We start from the raw sequence: 24279 nt of genomic DNA on the forward strand, positions 1-24279 counted from the left end.
GCTGTATCAATTTACATTCCCACCAACAGTGCAAGAGGGTTCCCTGTTCTCCACACCCTCTCCAGCATTTATTGTTTGTAGATTTTTTGATGATGGCCATTCTGACTGGTGTGAGATGATATCTCATTGTAGTTTTGACTTGCATTTCTCTAATGATTAATGATGTTGAGCATTCTTTCATGTGTCTGTTGGCAATCTGTGTATCTTCTTTGGAGAAATGTCTATTTAGGTCTTCTGTCCAATTTTGGATTGGGTTGTTTGTTTTTTGATATTGAGCTGCATGAGCTGCTTGTAAATTTTGGAGATTAATCCTTTGTCAGTTGCTTCATTTGCAAATATTTTCTCCCATTCTGAGGGTTGTCTTTTTTTTTTTTTCGGTACGCGGGCCTCTCACTGTTGGGGCCTCTCCCGTTGTGGAGCACAGGCTCCAGACGCGCAGGCTCAGCGGCCATGGCTCACGGGCCCAGCCGCTCCGCGGCATGTGGGATCTTCCCGGACCAGGGCACGAACCCGTGTCCCCTGCATCGGCAGGCGGACTCTCAACCACTGCGCCACCAGGGAAGCCCCCTGAGGGTTGTCTTTTCATATTAGTTTTTTAAAAAGTAAAGGTTCGCAACTATTTCACGTCTGAAGATGATTTGCAACCATTTAATATTCAGTTAAATGTTATTTTTCTGTGTTTTCTTCTCTCTTATTTTTTTATTGAGATATAGTTCACCTGACATGAGCCTCTCTTTTATTTTTAAACACCTACTTTCTCCTCTAAAACACAGGGCCTACCAGCACTTTCACAGGTCCTCCCCCAGGCGGTGGGGCTAGGATTTGGTAGCTGGTGCTGAGAGAAAACCTTTGGTGGCACCTTTGCCCTGGGACTGTGCCAGTGGCAGCTGTCACTCAATGGGACAGAGAGGCCGTTCTGTGATCTCTTATTTAACATTGTGCCTTTCTCCTCTCCTCATTGTTCTACCTTAGGAAAACAAGCAAACAAAAAACAGAGCCTGAACCTGGACTAATACTTTAAGCAAAGTAGGATTACTTTTCTGTTTCACTATGTTTACTTTGTAATGTTGCTGCTTTTGACTCGAGTTATGGTTCATGGTGATTTCCAATTATTTTCTCTTATACTCATATCCAGCAATTTTATTTTTCTCTCCTAAAGATGACAAGGATAATATTTTTCTTTCCTCTGCAACTTTAGGCACTGTGCTAGTGCTTTGTGGATACTATCTCATTATCAACTTCAATAATTTTGGCAGGAAGGTAGGCATTAGTTCCATATTACAAATGAGGAAAGTAAGGCTCAGAGAGTTTGCATAACAGCTGATAGCTGGCATAGCTGCGCTAAAGTCCTGGTCTTTTAAATCTCAAGTCCAGTGCTATTTGTCATTAGGCTAAAGAAATTGACTCTCGTCTTTAATGAATTCCATCTTCTTGGGAAAAAAATTCTTAGACAGGGTTATAATAAATCAGGTATCATTTAATTTTAAAAATTTATAATTTTTAAAATAGTAATACATTAAAATGGTAAGAATTATAAATGGTATACAATGAGAAGTCTCTTTCTCACCTGTGATTCTGTTTGTCCAGTTTCCACACTCTTAAGATAGAAAATGAAGATTAGTAGCTATTAATTTCTTCTATAATTGTCTAAATACTTTTCTTTGTGTGTGTGTGTATGTGTGTGTGTATGTATACACACATATATATGCAAATACAAATATACGGTCTCTGTGCTTTCCTTTAAAAAATTAATTAGTAGCATTTCAGGCACACTGTATGTATCTTTTGTTTTTCTGTGTGAGATCTTTTCCTATCAGTAAAGATAGAGCTTCCCTGTATGTTTTTATCCTGGCAGTTAGTTTCAAATAAAGGTTATCTTCATTCTTAAGCATATACTTGAAATAACTAAACACCTATGTTCTCAGAAAAACTTTTACAGCAATATTCCTAGCAACATTATTTATAATAGCCAAAAAGTGGAAACAACCCCAGTGTCCATTAACTGATGAGTGGATAAACAAAATATGGTATATCCATGCAGTGGAATATTATTTGATAATGAAAAGAAATGAAGTATTGTTATCAGACACAACATGTATGAACCTTGAGAATATGCTAAGTAAAAGAAGCCAGTCACAAAAAACCACATATTGTGTGGCTCCTACTATATGAAATGGTCAGAATAGAAACAGAAAGTAGATTAATGGTTGCCTGGGCCTGTGGGTCAGAAGGAATAAAGAGGGACGTTAATGGGCATGGGGTTTCCTTTTGAGGTAACGAAAAATGTTCTAAAGTTAGCTGGTGATGATGGTTACACAATTCTATGAATTACTAAAATTCACTGAGTTATAAACTTTAAAAGTCTGGATTTTATGACGTGAATTATATCTCAATAAAGTTGTTATTAAAAAGTTTTATAAGGCTTAACTTTTACTTCTCATCCTTTCAACTGTTATTCTTATCCATGTAAGTCAGTCTCCAATAACAGGATAGTTATAATCTAGAAATTTCTAATTTGTCTCATTGTACTCTAAATGAATTGAATTATTTTTTGAGCAGGCAATATCTAATTCCTCATTAATGTCTGTGGCTTCTCCTGGGCCATTCGGACACACAGCTCACATTGGCAGAGTTCTATCCAGTCTCTGACTCTGACTGCACCACTTGACTTCCATGAGGAGTCATTCCTCAGATTGACTTAAGTATAACATCTTCTTCGGGTATCATTTCAATTTAGAGCTGTCAGGCTATTTCTTCTTGCAGGAGTTATTCACAATTATTAATGAATTTCCAGGCTCCAGCTGAACCAACTCTGTTCCTATCAACAGACTGTCTGTTACAAAAATGAATTGTCCTCAGTCCAAATCTGCCATCTGCCCCGAGTTGCCTCTTACTGGGCCCTGGAGCTGGGCAAATACAGTGTTTTTTTCCTATCTTCCCTCTCACTGGTGAATACTTCGTAAGTGGTAATGGCTTTTCCCAGACTCTGTTGCTTCTGGGTTTTTATATTGACTCTTTTTTTTTTTTCTGCCTTAACTTGGAGCGAATGGTAAACATGAGGAAAATTGGTAATAAACTATTCTAGAGATCCACCTGACAGCTATTTTCTTTTTGTGTAATCCCATTAGCTTAAATACGTGCAGAGAGGTTTTGGGCAGGAATGGAAAATTTTCTAGGAAGGATTGATTTCTTACAATGAAATATAAAAAATAAATGAATGTCAGAAATGTATTCCTGACGGATAGATTTATCTCATTTATTCATGCCTTTTTTTGTGTTTACTTTTCAGCTCTCCTACAAGCTTGTGTTCCCTATAACCAGCATGTATGGTTCAATATTTACAGCCTGGAGGATCCTTGAAGTAATGAGAGAAGAGTCTGCGATAAGTGACTGGTTAGCTTCCGTAGAGTCATTGCTCCCTATTACCACAGCGATCCCTGTGCATGTTTTTCTTCTGCTGGCTTACCTCCTTGTTGAAGATAAAGGACGAAATCTTCGTCAGATACTGAAGGTCACTACAGAATTTGCCCAAGCTGATTCCTCTCAGGTAAAGCAAGAAAATAATGGAGCAGTAATGGGGGTAAAGCTTAATATTGGAATTGTAGATTATTCTTTCATTGTGGATAATTTTTATCAGAGTTTTAGAGTACAGGTTGTTTTTTTTTTTGCTATCTTTATTTTCCCATTTTTTTCTTTTTTCTCCTTACTCTGAGTTGATGTCTACTTCATGATGCACATGTTTCTTTAATGAAAGACACTTCGAAAGAGAATCTACACCTGATGCTAATCTGTTATTTTTGTTATTGATGGATTTGCTAATTTGTAATGCTTTCATTAACTCTTGCACCCTTTTTCAGCATGCATATCCCTTAGTTCTCATATCAATCTTTTAAGGTGGAAAAATTAATTAATTCAGAATAAATGGGCCTGTATAATAGGAATTAATCTCTTTTTAACTTCTTGCAATTTAATTGTATTTTTATTCAGTCATTTAATAAACAAAAAAAATAGTGGGTCGTTGTTTTATATGGTACTGATTAACATGCTGATCATGTACCATATAAAACATGCTGATCAGTACCGTATAAAACAACATGTTAAAGATATGTTGTTTAATAAACATATTAAACTTACTAAAGATAAATAATCATTTTTCCTATCTGCACAGTTCTTGGAGTATAATAATAAGATAACCATCAGACATTATTAATAAAACTGCCCCCCACCCCCGCCTTTTAAACTAACCATATATTTAGCATAGATATCTGTAATTCTTTTTCTATTGGATAGAATCTCTAGAATGCATTTCCTGTTAAGGGAAGGATTTCCTAACCAAGTAGGTATGGCATTTTTATTATCTTCTCTATCTTAGTGTCTGTGCTTGTGTTCTTTATCAAGCATGGTGAAGAAAAAGTCCATCTCTTTATGGAGTGTTCCTATAGGAAAAAAATTTGGTGAAGGTGGGATAAACATGTTTTCCTAGATAATGAAGTTAATGTATTTGCAATTCCTTTTTGTCCCCAACTTGTCACGCTCATTCCGTTTTGTCAGGTAAACAACTGCTATCTCACAAAAGTTTTCCCTCTGACTAGATTTCTCTGTCTGATTCTGCAAGTGGATCCGTAATGTATTCAGAGTACCTTTGTCTCACATAACGTGAAACACTTCAGCTTGCTTCCTACTTTATTTCTCCCTTCAGCTTCTGTAACAGTCCTAATTCTACCAAATGCTTTTTATCACTGTTGACACCTTGTAGGATTATCTCTTTAGAATAGTTAATGCACAGGTAATGCCTGGAGATTATCTGAGGAAGTCATACTGTAGGTTACCTGACCTATGTTTGCCACTGGTGTAGAACATGTGTTATATCAATGTATGTATTGATACTTAGGAAATGCATTTAGTCTTTGAAATTCTAGGGTGATCCAGGATCCTTATAAACACTTTTCATGTGTGCCATGAAATGGAAAAAGTTGGGAAGCACTGGGGTGACCATCCCGGTTCATTTATTTATTCAATAAATGTTTATTAAGAAGCAGTGCTATAAATTAAAGTCAATATGTTACACTTCTGTTGATAATTTCTAGGAAGTTTTTAAAGAAGTGAGTAAAAACACCCCGTGTAATTTTGCTTGTTAAGGTGAATGGTAGGGTAAAATGTTGAAATGTAGTTACCCAAACTCATGCAGAAGCAAAGGCAATATAATTAATAAGAACTTACAAGTGGAGTTATTTAAGTCTTTTGAAAAGGATAAAAGAAGACTAGAAGTAGGAGGTAGTGTTCTTCACTTTTCCTTATTAAGTGACCATATCATATCATTTCTCTGGCGTTTAGCTACAAGGTAAAGCAGCCTGAAGAAGAGGATTGAATATTGTGAAAAAGCAATTCTCTAATTGTAACTGCTTGGTGTAGATTCAATTAGATGAGTTAGGGTTGAGATCTATTATTGGAGGAGTGTTTTCTGTTTCTTTCATTAAGTTGACATGACTGCATGAAATGTATTGTTTCATGTGTGTTTGTCCTTTCTTACCTTATAAAAAGGTATATTATGTTTAAGCAATCATTGGCTCAAATTCATGGAGGAGTCAATACTAAAGAAAAGTCTTAGACTACTAATAAGCAGATACTAAGTAAATTGGTATGTAAGAATAGGAATTTAGAAGATGTCTTCTAACTCTGTTTTGGTGGTCACTTAACCTCTTATATAGAGTTCACTGGCCTGCAGTATTGTGTTTGTGTGACACCATAATTTATTGTAAGAATTCTACTCTAAGACCTTGTGAGAGAAAATATTTGAAAAGTTTGAAAGAGATGTGCCATATTTGAAGTGTGTTTAGTGTGATTATGATTATTATTATTCATCCTAAGGTATTAATAGAAATTATTTTTGATAGTACTTATTCATAGTAATGCAAGTTATCAATATCAACTAACACTTTTAGTGTTAATAATAAGAAAATATACTTCTTTAAAAATGTAATTATTCTTCTTACTTATCAGGTACTTTGATGGATCCCCTTCCCCAGTGAGTTTTCATCCTTAGTCCCTCACCATGTTCCTCTGTGGCACGCGTTTTTGTTGGGTTTAATACATGGGCCATGGAAGTCTAATGGAGCTAGATAGTCTGAAGGGAACTTGGCCTTGTGAGTACCATTTTAGAGTTAACTGGATACAGATGATGGTGTTAAAATAACTAGATAGTTACTCAAGGCCACAGCAATAAATTGATACTTGAAAAAAATAGTAAGGAACTTTTTTTTTCCATATCTAGAAATGCTGTCAGCAGTTACTGATAATCCATATAGTCTTCTTATCCAGACATCATGAGACTTAATTTGCAGAAGATACAAGCTCAGGTCAGGCAGCTCTCAGTAAAAATTAAGTGCCTTTTCTTTCTTGGAAGGAATGTCTTAGAGTGTTCTGGGGAGAGATCCAAGAATGAGCATCCTGTGTGAATTCCCATGGAAGTCGTGAAAGTTTTTAAACACATTGATTTAGTTTAGAGAGAGATTTTCGTATCATAGTCTGTGCTTATAATATATGGGAACGCCATCTAATTCCTAAATTAGTGTTTTTTTCTGGAAATTGCAGATGATGGATTCATGTGCTTTTTGGTTATGTTTATATAACAGTTCCTGCCTTTCTGATACTGTGAGTAATGGTTTTTTCCCCACAGTTTGATGTAAATCATTCATGCTGCCTTCAGAGATGCCTGAATGACGGTTGAAGCACATGGCTTCATGGCTCATAAACAGTAACGTCCTGTTGGGCTTATTATTTCTTCTTCAGAGAGCTATTTCCTAACTCTGTGATTTGTCCAGATCTGGGCATATCTAGTTTGAAATCAGTGGTAGTGAATATAAACATAGGCTCTAATAAGGGATAATGTGAACCCCAGGCTTAAATAAGGACATTTTCTAAATTTTAATTGAATGGTTTTTTAAAGGGCAATATCAAATCATATTTTGAACCCTTATTAAATGATTGACTAATCTATGAAACATGATTGTGGACAGTTTGGAAATGTCTGAGACTGATAACAGCCTCCTTAAGAAGAGGTTAATAACCCTTAATCAACACATGTTGATTGACTTCCTATCTCCCCTTTCAGGTGAGCCCAGCACAGCGACAGCTCACTAATTAAGAACCACGTCTGGCTCTGTGACCTGCACTGTGTGCCTCTATAGAAACTTAACTGGTGATAGCACCAGTTCTGTACCACTTTCCTCAACCCATTCCATATACCTGATTGTATCTTGCTTCTAATACTCTCAGCGAGAAGCCTTACTTTTTCTTCCTCTCTTCCTAACTCTCATTTCCCTTTTGGAGTTTATGTTTAGTTCTTTGCCACCTCTGACCTTGGTTTCCAGTAATATCCCACCCATGTTCCTTCTGGCAGCCTCAGGTAAACTTTTCTCTGTGTCTTCGTGGGACTCCCCTGCCTTCCCCCCAGTTCCCCACTTATTACTCTGGCCCCTGGCCCCTTGAGAAGAAAGGGATACTATTCACCTCTTAAAACCTTCTCTAATATCTATTGGCTTAGCTATATTATATTAGCTATATCATTGGCTAATTATTACATAATATTTAATATATTAAATATATAATTGTTATAATAACCACTTATTATATTAGCTATATTATTAACTATAGCTTCCCTCTAGCTATCGGAATTGACATTTCTCCATCTGAAGCATTATATCCTAGAGAATAATAGAGGTGTTGGAGGAGGAGGCTACTTTTCACATAGATAAGTGATTCGGCAAAAGACTATAGGTTATTAAATGCTTAATAGTATGTCATATAAATAGATGTAGAGAGAACACCTGACAACAGATTATATTCTCTTTTGGAAATCCAGGCTGCTTGTTAGTGGTTTTAAAACCTAAGAAACCTTTCTGTTTCTACCTATATTGTTAAGAGTTTATGGCAAGATTAAATACTTAGGCATCTGAATTGAACATTAACCACGAAGATGAGTAATTTTTAGATAGGCTGAGATGGTTTAAAGTAAAATCTTACAATAGCTTAGTATTTCAACTTCAGTGGAAGAACTCTAACTGCTACATGTAAGGCATAACAGTTTCTTTTTGACTAGTTTATAAAATGGAATATGCCAAAGAGGAAAAGTTTATAAACTTTGACTGTAGAGAACCACAAGTTCCTTCCTTAAAATCTACTCTCACCAAGGAGCTTATCAAATTAAGTTTTGTGAAACCCAATGCCTCTTTTAAATCCTTGGTACTTGCTTGCTTTTCTCTTGTTTGGAATTGGGGATAGAGCTGTGTTTTTTTGTTTGTCTTATTTTGTTTTTGCTTGCATTTACAACTCTGAGGACTTTTACTTCCCTTTTACCTTTTGGTTGTTAAGTCTCACTAAAGGTCTTACTTAATGGGAACAATTGCAGTCTTTGATAATTTTATCTTATCCTTTGTAATGTTTTCAGGGCTTTTTTTTTTTTGTCCATTTGTGAAGGTGTACACATGTTTGAGCCATTTAAATCACTTATGGGGATAGGTTCATGGCCCATGACTTGCTGGTCTTTTAAAAGTCATATATTATCAAATAGTAAAAAGTTGACTTTCAGGGCAGAATCCTGTGATAGTTCTACTCTGGGTCATAAGCCATATTTTAACATGGAAAATGAATAGGAAATGTGTGAAATTTAATGGTCTGTAAGTTACTGCTGTGAGAAAAGGAGAAAATATATTCTATAAAGGAACTTGCACAAAGAGTCCTTGGACACTTTGCACTCTGTTCTATTGTCACCGAGTTCTATGAATTGCTACCCCCTGAAGTCAGTCGGCTTCCTGTGTTCTTCATACCAGCAAAAAGAAGCCAGAATGTACAGTACTTTTAATAAAGAGCTTTACAGATAAGAAATGCTGTACTACTATTCCCTTGCAGCCATAGCATTGATTATGCCTAGAGCAAAATTGGGACGAGCCTGTCAGCATGAAACAATTAGGCAAAGAGAAACACAGATGAAAATACAGGGTCAAGTATCTATTCCATCCTGTGGCAATATGTTTATTTCTTCTTTATAAACCCAACATAGATATCTATAGAATAAAATGTTTTTAACTGGCATTTGAACCTTTTTATATTTTTTTCAGTTTTTTGCATGAAGCCTTGAGTTTATACTCAGGCAAGCAGTCCTATGTCAATTTTTTACCTTTCTTGATTTCCTGAGGGCTAATATTGGGCTGGGTTTCTTCTGAGAAGTCAACAGAGTATAAATTGCTTAAAAGTTCAACCCTAGATCACTGTGATACTCACTAGCTTACTCATATAATGAAACAGAAGCCATTTGTCTTGTGTCACTGAACACTGAGTAACAGAAAGGATGGGGGTGGGTTTGGTGAGGATGGGGCCTAGAAGTGCATTTAGAACAGCAGAGTCTCTTTGCTCCCAGTTGAATATCAGTTAGCAGTAGCTTTGTCTTCGGATTAAAACCTGCTTGGAATGGGCTTCTGGTGTTGCTGAAGGACTCAGAGGGGAACAAATTCTGTGGTAACTTTGAATTTTATAAAAAGCATGAGGAATTCTTCTCAAGGGGAAAAACACAAAGTCCACCATTGCCAGAATAAAATTTTTATTTGGTCAGAGGGCAGGGAAGGAAAAAGGGGTGTTGGTCCCCTGCCTACTTGTATCATGGCCAGACACCCCAAAGTGGAGCTGTCAGTGGACATCCCTTACCATTTATTCTTCAGCCCTTCCATAGTCAATCCTTCAATTCAGAGGAGAGTCTTAATCAAGGAAACATTTCTTTACATCTACAGAAGCAGCCCATGTCAGCTCTCTCCAATGAGTTTTGCCGTGATTCATCAATAAAAATGGATAATCAAGGCTCATCAGACTTTTAAGAAAATTTAACAGCATGACTAACCAGAGCATCTCTTTCCAGAAGAAGAACTTGGGGCGCAGAGAATAATATAAAAACAATCCAGTACCTATGAGATGTTGGCAAGATATTGTATGTTTTTGTATTGTATATAAGATACTGCTGTGATGAAGAAATTCAAGAGCAAGAGACTTTAGAAATTAAAAACTTACGTACGTAAATAGAGGCTGGATTAGTGATTTATAAAATAGCCAACTAAATATTTCAGAATATAGAAAAAATATGAAAACTGAACAAGTTAAGACATTGAAGGTCAATCTTGGAGTTCTAACATCTTTCTGTAGGAATTTCAATTGGAGAAAACTGAAGAGAAGATGAAGGAGAAAAACTTAAAATATGACAGAAAACTATTTCCTAAGCTCAAAAAAGACACAAAGATATAGATTGTTAGGACCCTCTGAAAGCCACATAGCACAAGTGAGAATAGATCAATACCTATATCCATGCCCAGAACTTCAAGAATAAAGAAAACATCAAAAGAGATTTTAGAGAAGAATTGGAAAAGATGAAGTCATTTAAAATTGGATTGACCTTAGATTTTTTATAGCAGCCCACTGGGTACTGGAATACATTGGTATATTGTCTTCCAATTTCTTGAGGAAAGTCACTTTGAACCCGGAATATTCCTTTCCATCATTCTACTTTTTACAAGGGATGGTAATAAAGGCTTTTTCTGATGGGCAATAATTCAAGAACATTTCTTGGTTACTGATTTTATGGGAGGAAAAGCCCCTCAAGAATGTGTTCTAGCAAAACTGAAAACGAATCCAAGAAAGTATAGAGAAGAGATGTTAAAAGGTGATCAAAATATCCAGTAAATATTACTTTAAATTAACCATAATTGTTTGTATAAACTATGAAAAACAACTACCTGGAACAAAGTACAAGCTTTAAAACATGGGAAGTGGTCGGAGTAGGTAGTGGGAATGTGGTGGTGCGAAGAGTGAGAACATGCTAAGTAAGGGTGGAATTTTGTTTTTAAACTGAGTATTTTTTGATGTTAGTAGAAAAATAAGTTTAAATATGTATTTAAACCTTTATTAGTAACTAAAGGTGATTTATAACTTCCAAATAATATAACAAAAGGAAAACAATTTTTTAAAAAACCTAAAAAAGATGGCAAATATTAACATAAAATAAGATGGTAGGAATAATTCCAAATATTCCAGTTACCACAATTACTGTGAATGAATTAAATTCCCTTATCAAAAAAAAAAAGGCTCGTAATACTACCCAAAGCAATCTATAGATGTAATGCAATTTCTATCAGAATACCCATGACAGGGCTTCCCTGGTGGCGCAGTGGTTGAGAGTCCGCCTGCAGATGCAGGGGACACGGGTTCGTGCCCCAGTCCAGGAAGATCCCACATGCCGTGGAGCGGCTGGGCCTGTGAGCCATGACTGCTGAGCCTGCGCATCTGGAGCCTGTGCTCCACAACGGGAGAGGCCACAACAGTGAGAGGCCTGCGTATCACAAAAAAAAAAAAACCCAAAAAACAAAAAACCAAAAAATACCCATGACATTTTTTACAGAACTTGACCAAATAACCCTAAAATTTATATGGAACCACAAAAGACCCAGAATTGCCAAAGCAATCCTGAAGAAAAAGAACAAAGCTGGAGGCATAACCCTTCCAGATTTCAGACTATACTATAAAGCTGCAGTAATCAAAACAACATGATACTGGCACAAGAACATTGATAGAAAACAAACAAAGCAGAAATATAGATCAATGGAACAGAATAGAAAGTCCAGAAGTAGACCCACACACCTATGGTCAATTAATCGACAACAAAGAAGGCAGGAATATACAATGGAGAAAAGACAGTCTCTTCAAAAAGTGGTGTTGGGGAAGCTGGATAGCTACTTGTAAGTCCATGAAATTAGAACACTCCCTCACACAAGATACAAAAATACATTCAAAATAGTTTAAAGACCTAAATATAAGACACGACACCATAAAACTCCTAGGAGAAAACATAGGCAAAACATCTTCTGACATAAATCATAGCAATATTTTCTTAGATCATTTTATTAGATCAGTCTCCTAAGGCAAAAGAAATAAAAGCAAAAATAAATGAGTGGGGCCTAATCAAATTTAAAAGCTTTTGAACAGCAAATGAAACCATCAACAAAATGAAAAAGCCTACAGAATGGGAGAAAAAATTTGCAAATGATGTGACCAATAAGGAGTTAATATCCAAAATATATAAGCAGCACAGACAACTCAATATTGAAAAAACCCGAACAACCCAGTCAGGAAATGGGCAGAAGACCTAAATAAACATTTCTCCAAAGAAGACATACAGATGGCCAACAGGCACATGAAAAGATGCTCAGCATCACGTAATTATTAGAGAAATGAAAATCAAAACCTCAAGGAGGTATCACCTCACACCTGTCAGAATGGTTATTATTAAAAAGTCTACAAATAACAAATGCTGGAGAGGGTGTGGAGAAAAGGGAACCCTCTTGCACTGTTGGTGGAAATGTAAATTGATAGAGCCACTATGGAAAACAGTATGGAGGTTCCTTAAGAAAATAAAAATAGAGCTACCATATGATCCAGCAATCCCACTCCTGGTTATATATTTGTAAAAGATGAAAACTAATTTGAAAATGTATGTGCACCCCAATGTTCATAGCAGCACTATTTATGATGGCCAAGACATGGAAGCAACCCATGTGCTTATCAACAGATGATTTGCTTAAGAAGATGAGGTATATATACAGAATGGACTATTACTAAGCCATAATAAAGAATGAAATATTGCCATTCACAGCAACATGGATGGGCCTAGAGAATATTATACTTAGTGAAGTAAGTCAGAGGAAAACAAATACTCTATCATATCACTTATATTTGGAATCTAAAGAAAAAAAACAAATGGAATCTATATACAAGACAGAAACAGATTCACAGATATAGAAAATAAACTTATGGTTACCAAATGGGAGAGCAGGGGGAGGGATAAATTAGGAGTATGGGATTAACAAACTACTATACATAAAATAGGTAAGTAACAAGGATTTACTGTATAGCACAGGGAACTGTACTCTATATCTTGTAATAACCTATACTGGAAAATAATCTGAAAAATACGTATGTATAATTGAATTACTCTGCTCTACACCTGAAACTAACACAATATTGTAAATCAGCTATACTTCAGTTAAAAAAATGAAGGCTCATATTATTAAAAAACACAATTCTGTGCTTTTTCTAAGAGACAAACCTTGAAACAAGTGACAGCTGAAAATGAAAGAGTGAAAATGAAAAGCTAGATAGATCATTAAGAAAGCATAAGATGTGGTAATATTATCATCCAAGATAGATGATATAGAATCCAAGGTAAAAAGCCTTACACAAGATGAAGAGGAGTATTTTATACTGACAAATGGTAGAATCTCAAGTCAAATTTTATTTAGAAGCAGTTCCATTGAAATTAGGAAAAGTATGTCTGATGTCAATTTTACTATTTTTCTGGAGGTTCTGGCCATTGTTAATTCATGAAAAAGAAATAAAAGTTATATATGTGTAATAAAATAAAAACCCAGAGCTCCTAATACTTACAGACAATTAGAAAATACTAGAGAATTTACTGAAAACTTTTGCTTTTAGATTAGATAAGAGAGTTCAATATGGTGGCCAGATATCAGATCAGTGTACAAAACCGATTGATTTTCTTTACAAAAACAATAAATAAATGGCAGTATATGGGAGAGAGATAATTTGTAAATAGCATAAGAACTGTACCTTGAAATACTAGAAATGTTATAAAAACTGTTTGATGTAATTTATAAAATTTTACTAAAACATATAATGACTTCTAGTATAATACTTTAAATGTAGAATTCATGTTATAAATATTTACTATTGATTGATTTGAGGTTCAGCGATCTTATGATTATAAGACATTTAGTTTTGTTTTTTTTGCATTAATCACCTTTGTTACACGGATTCTGATTCATTACGTTAACTTCACTGCAGAAAGATACTCACTTAACCAGTTGCACGTATAGTGCCGCCAAGTCCAAAAGTGGAGTGTTTATCATGTTTGCCAGCTTGATCACATTCTGAGCTCTGTTGAGTAAGTCAGTCACAGGCCTTTTGATAACCTGATGCTTTGGAATGAATTGTTTCTTTTATTATCCTTAATTTCTAGGGCTAAATAGGTTTAAATATAGTCTACTCATTTAGAAGCTGAACCATCTTCTTGAACAAAGTAACAGTTAATAAAAATAGCCAACATTTACATATGCTTATTATATACTAGTCACTATTCTGATCACTTTATTTGCATATATGAGCTAACTCATTGAATACTCACAGCTCTTTGAGGTTGGGTACCATTATTATTTAGGAATAGAGGCACAGAGGTTGATTAACTTCTCCAGATTCACACAGCCATTCAGTAATTGGAAAAGTCAGAATTTGAACCCAGCACATATCTAGACTCTGTGCTCTTAACCCAATATGCTATACTATCTCTCTACAACTTTTAGTTAAACCATTTCTTAAAAAAATTTTGAAAGAGTAAAGAAGGTTCACTAGCTTTACATTTGTTAGATTAGCCTAGTCAGTTGTAGAGATAATTAGATGTTAAGAAAGAAACCTCAACATGTGTTTGAAATCTGGCCAGATCTTCAGTCTTGTGTGATTATTTTTTCCTCTTCTATGCTAGCTTCCATTGGCTCTTCTATACATAGGCAAATCACATTTAGCCAGATATTTCTACCTAAATAGAACACGTACAGAGTCATGACTCATGTAAGCACATGTCAAAAAGAGATTGAGATGTTCTAAGTGAATCAACATCAACAAAAGTGCTTGCCGTTGGGATTATTGCTTAATGGTCAAAAATTATTCTTTTATACTTTTTTGTTTGTAGTGATCATAACTGAGAAATTCTGAAACCTAATTAAAGACAAGAATTTTTTTTAGTGAACAAAAAAGTAGGTTGTTGTATTCCCTTTATTTTGAAAAATAACATTTACAAAATGTTGAGAAAATCACATGTTGGTTGTTAGGTTTGAAATATTTAAAAGGTTTGACAAGACATACTGTTCATTTAAGAGCTTGAAAGGGCATTGAAGAATCAGTTATTTAGTAAACAGTCATAGAGAACATCTTTGGGGCACACATTTTAATTAGAACTTGGGATTCAAAGATAGTTATTGGCGAATTCACAGTGCATAGGGAAGATGGGCAATATACAATTAGAATGCCCTGTGATAAGTGGTATGATGCAGGGAAGCATACGGTTTGGTATGGGCCCAGAAAGCGGTGGCTAAGTCATAATAGGAGGTCTGCCTGGAGTAGGTGATTCATCAGCTATTGCTGGACAAATACAAGTTAAACAAACATCTTTGAAATTAACTGGAAGAGTCTTATTGCCTGTTTCTATTACATATGAAGCACTACTTTTTATATATGACATATGATCCTTTTTGAGTGCCACTGTTGGGCAAACAGTGGAGTAAATACATTTTTGGAGGTACTAGAGTAGTTTTTTACTTGGTGTACCATAGGTTCATTAGCAGTACTTTTATATTTTAGATTTCATTTTCTTGTTGGGAAGTAAAAGAAAGCCACTGACATTTTGTCACAATTATAGCTACTCTCTGATGGCTGTAATCGAGATGACAGGCCATGATTTGGTGGATTTAGTGGGAAAGGTTTACTCCAGAATTCTTAAAGTTGGACAACTATGTGAGCTCCCTCACCAGAAGTCTTGAGACTTACGCTCTTCCTTTGTCTTTTCAGCCCATTGGAGTTCTACCCTACCAGTGACAGTTTTGAGCTTTTCATGATAGATAATACAATGGACACTTTGGCAAGTTTTTAGAATAGTTGATATAATGAAATACGGCATTCTGAAGTCAGTTTACGTCAAATGGGTTAGACATGGTTACAAATTCAGTGGAGCCAGACAAGTAGTTAAGAAGTGGGATGATTTCTATATGTAGGTTTCTGGTGAATTGATTGGACTTTTGGAGACCTTGTGTCTTGTCATGCTTGCTTATTAACATTCTTGTGGTAGTGGATCTCATCTGTATTTAAGACAATTTGTATATTTCTTTTCTATAAAGAAAACAAGCATATAAATACATGTAACCTGAATTTATCATATCACAAATAGCATTAAAGACAAATAAGGACAAATTAGCATTCTGAAGTGTCCTATAGTTATCTTCAAAGAAAATTTTCGTTGGATTACAATTAGATTTGGAATTTATAAAAGGAATTCCTCAAGGTAAACTGTGTCTCACTTGTTTTTGCCTCCTAGTAACCTTGCCCACTTGCTGGGCTTTGATACTTGTTTTGTTGCCTGATTGAATTACTACATAAATATATTAGATGTATGTGCCCACCATCCTAGAACCAATAAACTATTTTCCAATGTTGTCATGTGTTATCCAAACTAATTGATGGAACAGTGTGGATTCCAGGGACAGGGTTAAGGTTGGGTTAGATTATATTAAAATCTTATTAAATGAAATCCTATTAATTTAGGGTTCAGGGTAATTTTATATAAGCTGAGTTCAAACATAAGCTGATGTTGATGCTGTTGTTTTTAGGCAGTTTGAGTTTGTTCATTTGCATTAGTACAATGAATGTGCCAATTTAAAAATGATCAAATTATCTATTCATTAAGACATATCAGCAGGGACTGGTACTTGGCAACACTTGGCTAATTAGTTTGTTACAGTATATATGTGACAGTAATCGAATTTTATTTCTTTAACATTTTTCTCTAATCCAGTCTTGTCTACCTTCATTGTTTCTAGTAGTCTGAGTTATTAGTGATAATTATACTGGTGGCATTTTACGGTACTTATGTGTATTTAGTTGTCAGATTGTATTCAAGTTTTAATGATGCAATTTGATCTGCATTAAGTGGATTTATCATGGAATTACCATTTAGCTTGAAATATTGTAGATACCTTGTTTTTTTTAGGTCCCATTTTATTTATCAAGCATTTTCAAGCCATTGATTTAGTCATTCAACATATATATATACATTATATACCTTCTATATGGCAAGTTCTGGTACACTAAGAGGAAAGGACATGGTCTTTGTTTTCAGGAATCATAGATCCTAGTCTTTTGCCAGAGGCATTAAAAATTACTTTTCAGTACGAGGTGGTAATTGCCATTGTGGAGGTATGTAAGTGTCTCTGGAACATACAGGAAGAGGCCCACAAGTTTCCCTGATGCAGGGTAAAGGGAAAGGCGTTCTAGCAGGATAGGGAGCATATGCAAAGACACAAATCTGTGGCAGGTCACAGTGGGGTAATGAGACAGCAAGTAGTACTGTATTAAACCGGGATATGTAGGGTGAGGGGAATTGATCCTGGAGTGGATACTGAGCAATTATTTGGAAGGAAGATCCTAAAGAGTTTTGCAGTCAGTCAGGAGATAGGAATTTATCTAAAGTATTGGGGTAATGAGACATAGAGGAGATAAAGTTATATAACAGGATGTTAGAAGTTTTGGTGGGGACCTTAAGATACCAAAATGAGTTTTGAGACAGAACACCCAGTAAAACTTGTAGAGTAGTAGGATTAAACCTCGATGTCTGAGTACTATTGCAGTTTTTAACCCGTTACTCACATCCAAAGGTCTAGAAGTTAGGAAATGAAAAGTTAGGTGAAGAAAAGAGGGAGGATTCTTGGAGAAAGTTGCTGCAGTGCTGAGTCCTACCAGCGCCAGCCCCTTATCTCAAGCCTAGTGACAGAGATCGCAACAGAACCCCACATCCCCTCATCCAGCTTGAAGTGAATCCCTTGCAGTTGGGGTGGGCAGGCATGTGCCATGGGTTGATGACTTCCCCAAAAATCTAACGGAGAGTGATGCACTGGCTAGTTATTGTGATAGTGGAAACAAAGAGAGAGCCACGTAGGGATTGACTTGCATGTCTAGAATTTGTCAAAGCAAAAGATATATTAGTGTTTCCTCTGGTTAAAATGTGGGCAGCAGGAACAAGAGAACTAGAGTGGAATTGTCTCAGCTCATTTTAGAGGTTTGCTTAAGGAGTATACAGGCCTCTGCTGAAAGAAGCAGGATTCCTAGAGGGTGTTGACCAATCAAACCAGAAGAGAGCATCTCGCCTGCATCAAAAGTCTAAACAGAACTTAATCTGACAGGTTTGGGCTGCTTGCCATGGAGGAGTAGGAGAATCCCTTTGGGGCAGGAGAGCTGTAAAGACACTCCTAGCCCTGTAGCAAAGGAGTGCCGATACTCTTCCTCAGAGGGGCCTGCCCAGATTCAGAGATGGAAGGGGGAAGCGAAGCCTATCAGCATCAGTTAAAGGTAGTAAGGTGAAGGGAACCCCTGAGAATTCCTGCAGCTGTCACTACAGCCCTTTGCTGCAGAGATTCTGGGCTTAACTTTCCTAATCTCATCAGCAAGGCAGTAAGAAATGTGTAGACATTCTTAGGTTTAGGCTTCTGTGGGCATTGAACCACTGAACCACTCTGATAGCAGAGATTGCCAGATGGTTGGTTTTCATTTAACACCTTTTCCTTTGGTTTCTGTTTTTAAATCTTTTGTGCTTTGCTGAGGTTTACAATGGAAGTCTCAAAATTCACTTTATCTAAAGATTTTCTCGGTAATATCGTATTGTCTTTATAATTAACGGCGCGTTGTTGAAATGTTGCAAAGCATAAACGTAATTGCAATAACCGGTTATGCCCGTTCTGTCCCTTTTTATGTTTTTTGTCCTTTGAGACATTAGTGGAATTTCATTTAACCCACGTAGAAACTAGAAACGAGGAGCCTTATACACATTTCTGTTGCCTGGTGAATTCTTGGTACCTGACTTAAAGTGCTCAGGGAGCATTTGATGAGTTCTTAGTTATTTTTTGAAACTAGGGTGGGTTCAGGCAATGGTCTGCAAAATTGCTGAAGGAAGTCAGGAATCTTTTTTAAAAAACAACAGAAAAATGAAGACTCACGCATGCATATATTAGGTTGTCTTGAATCAAATCCTAGCTGAAGCTGTAATGATACATGCTGTTCATGAAAGACTTAATACAGTCTTTCTAATTGGATGAATTGTCTTGTTGTGCAAAAACTGTTATTACACTGTGTGTGAAACCAACCATGCTGCAGGGGAAAAAATTAAATCGCCTGACTCAGAGGTCACTTGTGAATAGTAACACAAGATCTATTACCGTTATTAGAGACTCTGGAGGACATTCACCCTTTTATGGTCTTTCAACTGCTGGAATGAAATATTTTAGTGGTAAAAGACACCCTTCTGGGAAATCCTCCTAAAGATTCTTTTTTTTTTTTTTTGCTTTTTGTATGTTTTAAAAAAGGGGGAGGGGTCTCAGGGAAAAAAATCACATTGTTCCTTTCAGATCACTTTCAAAGTTTACTTATTTTGATTTGGTGTGATGACAGTTGCTTTTAAATGTTCCTCATTACACCGTTCTTAATCTAAGTCTATTAGTCCTACACTTTATCTTTTGTAACATGTCATGCACATTCTGTAATCTTTTCCATAGGGAAATTCATGATTGCATGCAAGCTCAGAGACCAGGATGTATGTGGTTCATGTCAAAATCTGGATTAAGCACTTTAAAGTATATGAAATGAAAAGTCTATCTGCTTATTATGTTTATCTTCTTTTAAGGGTCTTTGACTGTATATAAGACAGATTATGTGAGTATATATTGTAGCTCTGCATGGAACCATGCTGAGCGGTAATTTTAGGAAACACTTTAAGAAGTGAATGAATAGCTATTGATCTGAGGTGAAGCTTTATAACACAGTATTAATTTGGGAACCAGAGTACCTTTCCAATAGATTACATTCATTATAAACTGTCAATCCATTTGTTATTATTTATTACCACTCTGGAGCCTTCTGCTTTTTTGCTATATGGTTGAGATTAGTTTTTGTGGGGATTGGAAAGAAATAAGACTAGCTATCAATAGCTTTGAAAATAATTTGGATAGATTTTTTTGTTAATTTTGAAGTCAAATAACTGACTTTTTCTCTTCCCGTTATTGGATTCCAGCATCTGTTTTTCTTCTTCTGACGCTTCCTTACTTTATTGCCCCAAAGATATGGAACTGTTAGAGTGATGTGAATAGGCATATAAATTCTGTTGGATTTCTCAGTGCCTGCTTTTGTTACAGGTATTTTGATGGGTTCATTAAAACATATCTGTTGAAATGGGGGTTGGTAAGAAGGAATAGAAGGAAGAGACTACATTGTCAGTAAGAATAATACATAGATATATGAGCTTCACTTGAAAATAAAAATAATTTTGTAAAATTGTAGATAGAAACGCTTTGTCAGGTTGCTAATGAGAGGCTTGACCTAGCTGCTGCTGCTGCAGCATCTTTGGGGATGATGAGAGATGCAAAATGCACTGTTGCTAGGCAACTCTCTTGGCTGCCTTTGGAGCAGGTTCATATGTGCTAAGAGCTAATGAATCCTCATGTCTGCTCTTTGAAACTGTTCAAAAGCCCATGAAGACATACCCAGACATTTAGCATTTACAAGTACCTGAACCATTCTTGCCATGCCATTTAACCATTAAAAACTAAGTTGATGATTTAGTGTGTATTGAATATTGCTTATTTTTTCAAGGTAGATCAAGATTTAAGCCCTAATAAATATGTTTTCAAAAAGGAGCTCAGTAAGGATGAATTAATTTTGATCGATGTTAATTAAATTATTCTATATGAAGGCTTATTTTAAATATGAATGCTTTTTTCCCCCCAAAAGTGATAAGTTGTTGGAATTGGCCTTTTGTAAGCCTCATAGAAAGTTTTTAATTACACTGTCTTCATGCCTTGCTCAGCCCAAGGCCATTATTTCTGAAGATGATAAGAATCTGGAATTTTTATCAATATTTTATCAATATTTGTAAGATCCCATCCAATCTCTAATAATACCTACCTCTCAGAGGTGTTGTAAGAATTACAAGGTCCTGTGCATGAAAAGACTTTGTAAAGTGCCATATAAATGCTGTGGTTTTTTTTTTTTTTACAGTGAATTTCAAGGAATTGTCTGAATTCACAAGAATTTTATGTTACTAGATAATTAACTATTATTCAGGCTTATTAATATTTTGGTGTAGGATATGGGATAATTGTGAGATTTCTAGCCTGTAACTGTTTATATTTTGATTGCATTAACCTGTGATTTCTCTTAATGTCATAGCACCTAGTATAATACCATGTGATAGAAGGCACTCAATAAATATTTATAACTTAAGGTTTTATGAACCTCCTGTATAGAATATCTAAATTGAATTGTTTTTTGTAATATTGTAAAATATACTGGAGATTTGTTATAATTCTGCCTATACCTGTGTTCTCTCAGCTTTAAAATGAGAATAATAGAAGAATCCACCTCATTAAATTCATCAGGTGGATTAAATGAGATAATCCAAAGTATAATACCTGGTTTATAATCAGTGCTCAATAAAAGTTATCTATTACTAAAATTGTAGTTTATTTTTATAGCTTCTTTTATTTATTTCACAATTATGTATCTGCTACCTCATGTTCTAGGAGCAGTGCTATGCTATTTTGCAAGATAGACATGCTCCTTGCCCATCTGAGGCTTATTGTCATCCTTTATCCCCAGTACCTGAAAAGAGAGACATTAACTGTTTTCAGTGTGCCTGTGTGTGCACGTGTGTATGTGCTTTTTGTTTTTTTTTTTGCGGTACGCAGGCCTCTCACTGTTGTGGCCTCTCCCGTTGCGGAGCACAGGCTCCGGACGCGCAGGCTTAGCGGCCATGGCTCACGGGCCCAGCCGCTCCGCGGCATGTGGGATCTTCCCGGACCGGGGCACGAACCCGTGTCCCCTGCATCGGCAGGTGGATTCTCAACCACTGCGCCACCAGGGAAGCCCATGTGTGTATGTGTTTTAAAGGGGATAGAGAATAGTGCTGTTCAATAGGAATATAATATGAGCCACATATATAGGTTAAAATTTTCTCGTAGCCGTATTTTTTAAACAGTGAAAATAAATAGGTGAAATTAATTTAAAAATATGTTTGTTTACCTCAATATATCCGAAACTACATTATTTCAATATGTAATAATAGATAATAATTTCAATATGTAATCAACATAAAATTATTAATGAAATATTTTATACATATATATTTTTGGTACAAAACTTTCCATATCTGGTGTGTATTTTACCCTACAGCACATCTCAGTTCAGACTCACCACCTTTAAGGGCTGATTAGCCACATGTAGATAGTGGCTACTGTGTTGAATAGTACACGGGTAGGTACAGTAAAAAAAAAAAAAAAGAAAAATCCCAATTCTCATTTATTTGATATAAATGTACCAAGTATTTAGAAATACTCTTCTCATTGGCTTTACTGGGCTAAAATAGCCTCACAGTCTCTGCAGTGAAATAGAAACCTAAAATGGTTAAGAACAATAATTCTTTTTTTTTTAATTGACCATAAAAAGTCTTTATTTACTAGGTTTACAAAGATCATAATTAGATGGTGCATTGATAAAAGGAAAGAACAGGTGGAGAGTATTAAAGAAAGCAGTTGAAAGGGTATTTCATCATATTCATTATAAAGTTATGGTATAATTAGAACAAATTCTTAAAATGGGGTTTTCCGGGTGGTACTAAGAGGGCGATGGACTGTCAGGCAGATGTTTTTTGGATGGAAGTAGTCAGTCTCAATACTTCACAATTTGTTAACTTTTTCTTCCTCCTTTAGTCAGTCTCGAGTTGAATTCAGCTCATGTTCATGAGTATTTGCTATACGTGTGGTCTTGGGCAAATTCAAAGAAGAATAGGAGCAGGGTTGCTACCTGTGAGGTGTTCACAGACTAGTGTGGGCAGCACTCTTGAGAATGAATAACTGTTACCCAAAGTATACGGAAATAAAGGTGTTTACAAAGCTAGAGCGACAAACAATACTTAGGGTATTCTTTGCCCAGAAAGTGGCAAACAATTACTCTTTTATCCTTAAACATTTTTCATGGTTGTAAAACATTATTTTTTGTGGTTAGTGCATGAATAGTTGAACCATCAGTTTGAAAAAGGAGAGACACACACAAGGTTCAGCAGGCAAGAAGGGCTAGATTTGCCTTGAAAACTAAACTGAGCAAGAAGGCAGGGGAGAAGATGATCAGACTTTGTTCCCTGACATGAACCGTCTTCTTTGGGCAGGATACCTGCAGTCTGTCTCATTCCTCCAGTGAGCCTTTGCTGAGTCCTAATGCTGCCTTGTTTACTTCCTACTCTCCTGCCTACTAGTCTTATAGCTTCTCGTCATTTAATAGCCAGTTCAGTCCCATCACATACTGAAATACTGCTGAAAATAACTTTAGTAAAACATTACTATATTAATTACATTTATTAATATAAATAAAATAATATTTTATTTTACTAAAGTAATATTCTTGTAATATGTGATTGTAGTATGTATCCAAACAATATAGTAGTATGTACAAGTAGTCGTAAACAAATATATTTGTCTTAATGCACCTTCTCCCCTCTGAACCCCGAATATATATACACACATATGCACACAAAGCCATTATGTTATACTAAATATATGCTCCTTTGCAGTTTGTGTTTTTCTCTCATTAATACGTTATAGCCATCTTTCCATGTTACAGGTGTAATTTATGGTTTTTGAAGGATGCTGGTGTACTATGGTGTATCAGCAGTTTAATGTACGTAACTCTTTCCGTATTGATAGATATTTAAGGTGTCTGTGTTTCTTTTTGTTACTGTTGTTGCCGTTACAGATAATGTGGTAGCAGACAACTGAGGAATTCTTGGGCACCTCAGCCTATTATGATAGCATTGTTCAATAGAACTTTCTGCAATGATGGAAATGTTCTGTAATCTGTTTTCCAAAATGGTAGCTGCTAGCCACGTGTGACTTTTGAGCACTTGAAATTTGGCTAATGTGACTGAAGAACTGGAGTTTTAATTTTATTTAATTTTCATTAATTTAATTTCAAATGTAAATAGCCATATGAGGGTGGTGGCTACTGTGTTGGGCAGCCCAGCCCTAGAATCATTCCCTTCCTCTGAAAAATGAAAAGCAGTCATTATTATACTATTTAGTATTTGCAGTTATCAAAGATTGAATTGTTTTCTTGTTCTTATATCTTAATTTCTGTCTATAGAAATTATTTTTTATGATTTTAACCTTCAAAGTTGAGTTTGGGGGGCTTCCCTGGTGGCGCAGTGGTTGGAGGTCTGCCTGCTGATGCGGGGGCCGCGGGTTCGTGCCCCGGTCCGGGAGGATCCCACGTGCCGTGGGGCGGCGGGGCCGGTGGGCCGTGGCCGCTGGGCCTGCGCGTCCGGAGCCTGTGCTCCGTGGCGGCAGGGGCTGCGGCGGTGAGGGGACC

General features: G+C 36.0%; 2 protein-coding genes and 1 non-coding gene across 3 annotated transcripts in view; 2 read left to right on the top strand and 1 right to left on the bottom strand.

The window, feature by feature from the left end:
• Positions 1-24279, bottom strand: part of HACD4 (3-hydroxyacyl-CoA dehydratase 4) — an 807943-nt gene that overhangs the window by 535222 nt on the left and 248442 nt on the right. The window lies entirely within an intron of this gene.
• Positions 1-24279, top strand: part of FOCAD (focadhesin) — a 290793-nt gene that overhangs the window by 77909 nt on the left and 188605 nt on the right. The window contains exon 10 of the mRNA XM_060155133.1: positions 3290-3547. Within this exon, the coding sequence (XP_060011116.1) occupies positions 3290-3547 (258 nt within the window). The remainder of the gene's footprint in view (positions 1-3289; positions 3548-24279) is intronic.
• LOC132523958 (small nucleolar RNA SNORA30/SNORA37 family) lies at positions 780-908 on the top strand. Its single transcript, XR_009541725.1, has one exon. It is a non-coding gene; the product is annotated as a small nucleolar RNA SNORA30/SNORA37 family (small nucleolar RNA).

This window comes from Lagenorhynchus albirostris, chromosome 7, assembly GCF_949774975.1.
Source record: "Lagenorhynchus albirostris chromosome 7, mLagAlb1.1, whole genome shotgun sequence".
Lineage (NCBI taxonomy): Eukaryota > Metazoa > Chordata > Mammalia > Artiodactyla > Delphinidae > Lagenorhynchus > Lagenorhynchus albirostris.